Below are 10,429 nucleotides of genomic sequence, written 5' to 3'. Positions count from 1 at the left end.
CGCCAATGAGAAACTCGTTGAGAACGCAAAAAACTACAATCGAGACCATATACAGAAGTATTTAAAACTTTGTACCATCAATGTACATAAATTTTTAAACTTAATGCATAGCAAGTTTGTTTTGATCTTTGAATATTGTTACTTGATGTTTCACATTTCTTTGTTAAAGTGTTGAAAGCCTTCGGACTCTAATCAAATTAGAAAAGTTTTAAATTTTCCTTTTATCTAGTCTCTTTAATCTAAATAGGCCGAATTGTCTTTGGCTGAATTGTCTGAATTTTTTTGGCTGAATTGTTATTTTAAATCGGCTGAATTGTCTGTGGCTGAATTGTCTCTGCGCCGTTTAGATAGATATGGGACATATTTCCAAGCGTGGGATTTAGCTTGCTCCAATTCACCTTGGAATGGTTAATTAAGCACTTTGAAGTTAAGATCCATTGCCGCAATCAAATAAGTCCCGCTTCAGCATTGATCATCATAAGACAACTTTGCTTACCAAGCTGAAAAATTTCTAAGTTTCAAAAATCCAAAACTTTACAATTAGGATCACGGATTACATTGCTGAAAACAACTTTTTCGATACGTTGCATATTTTTACCCCTCGATGAGCTATTTAGGCACCGTAAACCCTTTCGTGCGACGCAACCCACCAAAATCACTCATGACCCTGATTCAATTTCTCCATGTTCGCAGCACGATCCGATCAAAAAGAATAATAAGGCATTTAATTTTTAGGGAAAATTGAATGAACAGCGAAAAATTAAAATATAAACAGCATCTATAATCGAATATTTACAAGTTTGTCACCACGTGAACCTTGTGAAATTGCTATCAAATAATTTTCTTTTTTGGAACAATTGGACAAGGAACAGGCTGAAGCACAACCAACTAATACGCATGAATTTCATATTCCAATCAAATTTTATATATCTATCAATAGTATTTATTTGGAAAAATTTTTCTCACATAAATCCTCTGTTAAACTCCAATCACGAATAGCTACCTTCAATAGTGAATTTTGCATTCATAATTTGTAGTAAAGCTTTACTAGCTATAATTTCTGCAGTAAGTTCATTTCCTGTTAGCAAATAACATTTCAACTTTGAACACTAAACAGTTTTCACTGAGCTTAGCTTGTTTGCCATTAAATTCCCTCGAGTCGTACTTAAATCATGGAAAAAAAGATAATATACTAGGAGCACCGGTTGGAATGAAGCATGAAAAAATGATGAAAAGACAACAGTAAACGGATAATAACACTTTACAATATGTCAACTAATCTTACAAAGAATTCCGAATATAGCAAAACATCTGCAGACATTTCAATTAGACTTTTATGTGGCTCAAAATTTTCATCAGCAGTTTTTTGTGCAATAATGAATAGTACCTCATGTTAACAATTTAAAAACTTCCCTTAGCATCCAATCTTAAAAACATCCATAATTAGCTTTGGAGTCATTAAATACCAGACCAAGAGCCGAAATTATAACTTAATAACATGAGCTCATTTTAAAAGTGAATTTGAGTTTATTATGCGATCTATGCTTGTGATAGCTGTTGCTGATGTTGCTGATACAGTGCATATGCCTTTTCTTTAGTGATCGTGGGCTCATCGCACACGATCTCCCTCAGATATTTGCACTCCTGTCCGGGTGCCAGATACTTAGGAATGTAAGGCCTTTCTCGTGCATCAATCAAAAGGTGTATTCTCGGATCGGACGGGTTCTTCACCCAGTGCATCACACGGTTGTTGATCTCGAATACTTCGCCTTCGACTAGTCGGATACTGTAACTATGGTCGTGACCATGTCTTCCAACAACACTGAACACAGTTCCCGATGGCACGATGATCGGAACGTGGATTCGATGCAACTTACTCGGCCATCCACCACTATCAACATGTGGTTTAATCTCTGCGTCGTTTGCCATACGAGCCAGTTGCATTCTAGCAACATGATGAGTCATATTTTCTCCCAACACTTTGTCCAAGATAGGCTTTAGTGCCTTTTCAAACTTAAAGTACCAGGGGAACCAGTAGCTGTTTTCGGCATTAATATCTGAGAAAACGAATTTGATGTCACGCACACCTGGTTTGAACTTCTGCATGACTCCTTCGCGCTCGCCCAAGAAGGCGTTTCCTTTCTGGTGTTTGTACTCCCACTGTTCTATGGCTGAAGCAGGAAAATTTGAATGGTTCTAAGGCCATAACAGGATAGTTTACAAAGCTTTTCATTATAGTTTAGAATAATTGACAAAAACCTAAAAACAAATGTATATCCAAGCATTGCAGAAGAACATTCAGTTAACAAACCAAAAAACCGATGGCATTTAAATCAGCTTTCAAACGATGCATTTGAGCAAGAGCCACAATCCACTCAAAAATTGCTCTCATTCTTTTTCCTTTTTAGATCAAGTTAAGAAAAACAAAAATGCATTTGAAAAAAACGGCGAACAGGCAGAATTATCAGAGAGAAATTGAACCACTAAATTTTCCTCAAAAAAGTCTAAGCGGCCCCGATTTATTCATAATACGGATCATAATGAAAAACAAAAGGAAAACAGCATAACCTCGCCGAAAAAAGTTTGACCCAAGAAGAAACCAAATTAACAACAAGGACAGCCGGTTACTGTGCAAATAACCCTGAATGTTCCGACCATAACCTTTTAAAAAAAAAACACTTATTTTCAAATTAGAGCCGTTTTTTTTTCTGTACGGTGAGATCAAAAAAATCTAAACAAAAAATAGATACTAGGTAATAGCAATAGTCATAGCATAGTCAAATAGGTCAATTGAAACACAGTTTTTGTAGAAAAATGGCTATTAAAACGAAAAAAAATAGTAGACAAATTAAAAATTTTCTTTGCTATTTTTTTGATACCCAAAAAGACGCTAAAAACTTCAAACGGATAAAATTAAGTTTTCACGGCTTGAATTATGAATAAATGAAGCTGCTCGATCACTTTATTCACTCAAATTCAGACTAAAAATCAAAAAAGAGACTGGGTAAACAGTTTTTTTTAGAGACTGGGTAAACAGTTTTTTTAGAGACTGGGTAAAATTTTGGAAAATTTTTTTGATGTCGTTGGAATCACGACTTAAAGCACTTCAATTTGATATATCACTCGACAGATTCCAATGATTACTTGTGGAACCTGATTTTGCATGGAAAACAGAAAAAAAAAACACTAAAACACACCCGAATACAAAGTTCCTCCACATTTTTCAAATGGTCGGAACAAAGAACAACAAATACCCGAATCAAAGTTCCTCCACTTTTTTCAAATGGCCGGAACAAAAATTGTCTATCAGAGCTACAACGGTTTTAAGTTATAGAACTGAAAGCATGATAACACAAAAAATTGAGATGGTCAAAATCAATGCTGTAAATTAATATACACGCATCGATTATATTTTCATTAAATTTGCTTAAAAGATTTGCAGTTGGACCATGAAAGAAAATTGTACGCTTGTAGAGTTAAGTATGGCCACTGAACTTCATAATTCTTCTAGAAGCTACATTAAATTGGTCTTTAAAAGCACTTGAACAGTATATACAGATTAAACATTCGTTGAAATGGCGCCACTTCGAATTACATGACACATAGTCGACTAAACTGCAAAAAAAAACTAGGTTGTAAAACCTTGATGCCAAGAAAACTCAATATATTGTCAAACAAAACTGCTTATATCAAGGCAAAACTGTAAATGCCCAACTTTCCTTCAATTTGTCTCTAGTTCTAGTTTTCGGTTTAAAAAATTCTAGTTCCAAGTGCTGAGATTACACGTGCCAACTACAAGTGTTATCAAATAGAAAAATGGACTTTTTTCATGTTAAATCTTAATGATAAAATCACTTGATAACTCAATTATCGAATCGAATCTACCGAAACATAAAAAAAGAATTTAAAATTTAAAAAAAAAAAAAAAAAAAAAAAAAAAAAAAAACATATTGGCAGATCCGTGGTGGATCCTAGGATCCCGTTATCTGTCATCTCCAAGTCTCAGAATCTGTTATGTTGTATATTTAAAATTTGATGTTTTCATATACTGGAGAAATTCATTCTTTCTTTCTTTCTAATTGAGGCATGGCGACAACTCATCGCGAGGCAATTTAATCAGGATTGTTTGTTGACTAGTTCCGCGAAACATTCCTCATCAAATCCCACACCCGCTAAGATATGACCGTTTTGTTGCGCATTGCTGAAATTAATTCTATTGCTAATTACTCTGCGACGATTGAGAGGCTAGCAATTGTCGTTTGCAACTAGTTGTCGCCTAACGCTTGATTTGAAACAAATAGTAATTTTTATCATTTTTCCAATTAAAAAATTATCAATTCGAAAACTGTCTCCAGACCGGAATCGAACCCAGCACAATTGTCAACTTACAGACGGGCGTTACCTATGAGCTTATTATGCAGAATTTATCAGAAAGCATGTAAAAATTCGGTGATGTAGATATAGCTCAATCAGATGAGCAGGGTAATGCTATCTTATCTGGACGGTTTCTTTAGTTATCATCTATGGTGACCAGCTCAACATTTTCACGTGGCTTAAACATGGAGCTCCCATATAAGTTGATGAATGTGAGCGCGTGGACACCGCCTTGTGGTTAACCTTCTTTAACTTAATTCATTAAAGACTTCGACAATTAAAGATCGTCGATGTTCGCAAAAATCTTTTGGTTTGACACAAAGTTTCTTTTCAGCCACTTGATTGTGCGTTAATACGAGAGCAGATTAAATGAAGTTGACCGTTGCATCGGCAAAACCATTCAGCGATTAAATTTTTTTCTGACTTACGTAGACTTGTTTTTTTGACTTACGATTAAATTGACTTACGTAGATTCATCAGCATATCCCTCAGTGGCAGATGTCCACCATTTAGATCTCCCATTATTAATTGCACGTCTTCCGCGCGGTCAACTTTGCTCGTCAAGTCCATGGTCTTATCTTGACTTTTCCACATCAGGTCAATGAACTTCATTCCAGAAGGCCACTCTCCTCCAATCAAGTTATCAGGTGTCACTTCTGAGAAGTCGCGTCCACTTTTGTCGTACACGACCACCTCTTTGTTTCCATTCTTTTTCGCAACAGGGGCGTCTTTCACATTAGGGATGTTATCTCTCTCCTTGTAGTCTTTTGGTAACTCTTGTTTCGCGTTGCCGCCTAGAGCTCCGTCTGTGATTTTGATTTCCAAACCACCTTTGATTCTTCTCAACAGCTCGCCTCTAGACCCATCAAGTGCTGTTTGTCTCTGTTCAATGGTCAAACTTTGTGGCAACTCCATTCTTGAGTCCGGTACAATCAAATCAGAATCGATCGCCATAAATCCTGAGTCTTCCCTCAAGAACGGCTGTGAAATGGTGTTCAGGATTCCATCCGAATCTATTTTTCGCTTGTACAATACCTGAAATAGCTTCAAATCGAATGCAATCAGCTCAGCATCGTTGTCACGATCTCTTCTCCAAGCACGACTACCTGCGACTGTGGATCCAATATAGGCGACATTGTCTTTCACAAACAGTCCTTTCAGGAAACGTTTCGGATCTTCACTCGATTGGAACAAAGTATACACTTTCCAAGTCACAAGGTCAAACATCTTTAGCGCTGGAAGTCCAGAGTCCAGATACAAGATTTGTCTGTAGTTTAGAAACATGATTTGATGTGCCTGGTTTCCCACTCCACGCATGATGATGGTTTCTTTCGTCTTCAGATCAACGACAGCGATTCCACTGGCGCCGCGGCTGTGCAGCATGGCAAATAGGAGGTCATTACATATTCCGAGGTTATTGATGTGATCCTAAAACGAAATTGATCTGGAAGAATATAGTTTAGCCCCCGGTCCTACTCAATGCAGAACCAACCGTCGAAGAAAAACCAAACTTTTTTTTTGTTTCGAACGCTAATTCTATTTAGTCACAAAAACATTGTTTGGAAAAATATTTACCTCTTTAGTGAACATCGTCAGTTTCTCCTTAGCGTCAAAACTCTTCAAGTCAATGAGCCACACAAAGCCATGTCCAGTGTCTGCCAAAAACAGAAGATCCTGAAATTTGACCATATCGTGGGAGAAAAACGAGTAAGACAGCGCATGGCTCTGCAGAATTTTGCCAGATGACATATCAATCTTCAGGATTTTATCGGGGATCTTCTCTGTACCCTTTTCGTAGTACTTTCTTGTGTTTACGATTAGCGTAGGCTGACATTTTCCGGTGACGGGATCGTTGCTGTTCGGGCCTTTGAAAGAATTGTAGTAGAGACCATCTCCGGCGTGAACTATTCGCGAGAACCCACTTTTCAGATCGTACAGAATTATTTTATTGGGCGTTGTTAACAGCACCTAAAATCAGTTGATTGTTCAGCTGAGATTTCAGAAATTTCAAGTCCGTTTTTGAATCTGGAAGTCATTCACGTTTTTCGAGACTTTTACATTTTTCCTATTGGATAGTGGAGTTTGCCTTCCTTTAAAGTGTGCAGATGAAAAAAAAAAACGAACAAATATATCACGACAAAAAAGAGCACTTTTATTTGCAAGTTAGGTTGGAAAAACAGTAGAGCTCATTATAGGACACTACGTCCAGCTTGTGAAAATAGAACGAGAACTTTAAGTGCAGCAGGAGTCAAAATATGTCTGGTGCAGTAAACATCCAACAGAGGCCTTCATAAGATGATCCCTGTGAACTAAGTTGTTCACGTGAGAAAAATCTTCCATTTTCCGGTTGCAATACACTTGCTGTCGCGAGTTTAAAAACATTAGTTTTTGCTCTGCATTATATTTTGACAACCCATTGAGACAAAATATTGAATAGAAAAGCATTGTTGGCAATATCTATTATTCATTTTACGGCAGCTATGGTAGTATGTACGATACAAGAGTTGTTAGATAGATGATAGTGGCATTGAAGCATTATACAATCAAGTATTGTCAGCTAATCTCACTGTTGATTCGTATTTTTTTAAATTGTCACTGTAAACACACAGAGGCGAAGCTGAGATTCGAAATACTTGCGATACAAAAACGAATGACTGATAAAAAGCAAATGAATTAACTGCACTATTAGAAAGTTTACAGGGAGATTTGGAATACCCGAAACAATCCGAACCTTCAAAAAAACCCTACGTCGACAAAAAGGACGAAGAAACAATCTCCCCTGATTCAAATTCGGAGGGAGATTTTTCACTTGGTTATAAGTATTACTTTTCAACCAATCAGTCTTCAACGTAGTACACGCAGGCCTTATGCTTGACTTTGCCATTTAATTTCAGGGGGAGATTGTTCACTTGTCAATTAAGGGAGGAGAGATTGTTCACATGGGCCAACAAAAATAAGCAGACAGGCGATAGTCTGAATTAGCCGAAAATTTTCAGTTTCCAAAAAACAGGCCTTTGCAGTCTCAAGCATGGGTGTAACCACTGCGCCAAGCACAACAAATTTTCCATAAACTTGAAATTAGAAGCGAAGAGGAGCTTCGCAGCACTGGCGATACAATGAACAAAATAAGAAAGAAAAAAATGAAGAACGTTGAAAAAAAAAAACAGATCAAAAATTTTGATATGTCTCGATAAAAGATAACTAGGGGCCGAGCTAAAGCTGGAGGTTGTTATAAGGATGTGTGATGCAATGGGTTATTTCAAAAATTGGACTTTGCCCAAAACCATACTTGCTTCTCTACTAAAATAAAAGAGAAGGGTGAAAATTGAAATCTTCCCAAAGACATAACATTTTTCTTACAAAAATTTAAGGAGATGCACCACTTCTTAAGTACAAACTTTCGCAACCTGTTCATTCAATTGAATCCTTCATCTCCGATTTGACAGTGTAGTTTATAAGAAAGGTTAAAAAGTTTAAAAAAACGGTCAGAATTTCAAAAACTTAACTTTCGAAATTTTTTTTCTGCAAAAAGAAAATCGTAGCCGTGTTAGCAGAGAAACTTTCCAAAACCGGGTTTCACGATTGACCAAATAAATCTAAGAATTGGCACATTAGTTTTCGATAAAAGTCAAAAATTTTCAAAAAAATGGTCAATAAATCAAAACTTTTACTTTTCCAGAATCATAGCTTTAATTGTGAAAAGTTTGTGTGCAGAGCCGCTCATACAGAAAAGATTCACACAAGCTGTTGCTTTGATTGGACGCATTGATTGGAATTCTTTGTGTTAAAGAAATTGGGCTCAAATGATTATGCAGAGGCACTTTCCACAACAGCTTGTTTCGATTGAACCCAAAAACTCAGATATGGGAGTTTTTAAGAAACAATAAAAAAATTATCAAAAATTTTGACTTTTCCGAGGGCCATATCTTTATGTACAAAAAAATTTGGTCAAAGCTAAATGAGCAGAGAACATTCTGAAATACCGTTCTTTGGATTGAACCATATAATTCTGATTTTTGTGGGTAGTTTTCGAGAAAGGTCAAAAAGAATTTTTAAAAAAATAGTCAAAAAATCAAATATTTGTTCTTTCCGAGGGCCCTAACTTTTGAGTAGAAAAAATGGTCTAAGTTGATCATAGAGGGATTTCTCACAACCGGTTGTGTCCTAAGACCTCACCTTCTATCTGAATTTATAATAAACAAGCAATTTAGAATTATTTTGTAAAAAAATAATACATCCAATAAGTAAGCCGAAAAAAGTCGCAGGGACCAGTTTAATTCTGAAAAAACTCAACAAACAATGCACCCAGGAATAAAGCATGTCATCAGGCATGAGCATGTCAGCAGGCATGAGCATGTCAGCAATTGACTCAACTGATTTTGTTAAACTAGTTGTTAACTCGAAAAAAAGTCTACATTCCGACTTGACAACGCTTGTTAATCGCAAGCGTAATAAAGGAAGGAACACACGTGTAACACTTTCACATAGGAATTGGGAGCAAAATTGTCTACGGGAAAATACTAGTTTACAATTGCAACGCCCTTGCTTGTCGCAAGGGTAATAAATTTTAGAATGTTCCGCTGTTTAGTTTCTTACCTCATGGATATTTTTAAGCACTGGGATTGGATCAGATTGTTTGAGTTAAGAAAGCTCCAATGTAAATCTCAGCTTAAATTTTTGACTCTGAATAAACTAGAAAATGTTCCGGTGTTTAGTTAGTGAAATCATGGGATGTTTTTTAGGACTGGGATTGATCAGAACATGTTTTTGTTTTTCTGAACAAAGCTCCTCCGAAATATGATAAATCTCATCTTCAATTCATCAAAGGAAAAAATTCTATCCTATCTCTAATTTCACCGGGTACGAGTATGATAGTTGCGTCCCAAGAAAAAGCAAGTATGAAAGATGGATCCCGCATTTTTTGTGAAAACTTCACAAACAATTAAACAAATGAGAACCATGTTTTCAAAGATTTGAAGACCTAAAAAATATTTTTTCAGGGACCCAACTATCATATTGTAACCTTCACCGCTCTGTTTCAAAAATTTTAAGGAGAAACCGTTCTCATTTCCAGCTGAACTAAAACTTCGCAGCGTAAAATCACAATTTAAGAATAATGTATTGTTATTACGTTTTCTGAATATTTGTACGAATCACGCGGAAGTCAAGGGTTACCTGATTAGACGTAAATCCCTCGCAGGTGACTTTGCCATCAAATTCGCTTCCAAACTCAGAGCTAAACGATTTTTTACTGAGATCATCTTGATAAAACCGCAATATATAGATGAAGAGCAAGCAACAGAGCAGTGTTACCAGTCCAGTTAGCCTTCGCGACTTTCGCAAAAATATGCTTTGCATTTTCCGGACCAAACTCATAGAACTCGCCAACTTCAAATTCCACTATCTGAAACCTTCAAAGATTAGCTTGTTTGTTATTTTTGTTATCACTTCGTCCTTCATTTTATTTCATCAGTCAAGAAATTCATAAATTAGGTAAGCGAATGTAACATTCGCCCGAAAGTTCATACCGATAGACCGTTTGTGGTCATAGATGCATTGGTGAAGTAATAGTTGTAACAGTCGCCTACTTAAGTCACATATGAGGTTGAAAAAAAATAGGCCCTATAACCATTGGCTCAAGAGTCAGGGACACCATCTCTTGTGTTTTTCTACCTCAAACGGTCGGAGCCAATTCGGTTCACTTGTGACATGCGACTAAAACAATTGTTACAGCTTCAAGGCCACTACCAAAATACCCCCCCCCCCCCCACTCTAGAAAATAAGAACGTCCCCATACTTAGAACCAAATCGACGAACTCAAGTGGAAACTGGACAAACATTGGAAAGCGATTGGAATTGACATGTACGAATTCGAACGGAGATAGGAAAAAACATTTGAAATGACCACAAGAGGCACTGCCTAATGGTCATAAAAAACTTGACTTGACTCAGGTCTCAAAATACCTAAAACACGCGTGTTTGTAACAGTCGCCTACTTCGGTCACATATGAGGCTTAAGAAAAATAGGCCCTATAACCATTGACTCAAGAGTCAG

The 10,429-nt window shown here is 36.6% G+C and overlaps 1 protein-coding gene across 1 annotated transcript; it reads right to left on the bottom strand.

The window, feature by feature from the left end:
- Positions 1-709: 709 nt before the first annotated feature.
- Positions 710-9,791, bottom strand: LOC134848036 (uncharacterized). The gene is made up of 4 exons (XM_063865373.1): positions 9,550-9,791; positions 5,950-6,342; positions 4,842-5,802; positions 710-2,171 (listed from the first exon to the last, which is right to left on the bottom strand). Exons 1-4 carry the CDS (start codon positions 9,748-9,750, stop codon positions 1,540-1,542), a joined length of 2,187 nt encoding a protein of 728 aa, XP_063721443.1. The 5' UTR covers positions 9,751-9,791; the 3' UTR covers positions 710-1,539.
- Positions 9,792-10,429: the final 638 nt, after the last annotated feature.

The sequence above is a fragment of the Symsagittifera roscoffensis genome, chromosome 1 (genome assembly GCF_963678635.1).
Source record: "Symsagittifera roscoffensis chromosome 1, txSymRosc1.1, whole genome shotgun sequence".
Taxonomy (NCBI): domain Eukaryota; kingdom Metazoa; phylum Xenacoelomorpha; order Acoela; family Convolutidae; genus Symsagittifera; species Symsagittifera roscoffensis.
Note: the sequence above shows the minus strand (reverse complement) of the source record. Positions and strands in the feature narration are given on the sequence as shown.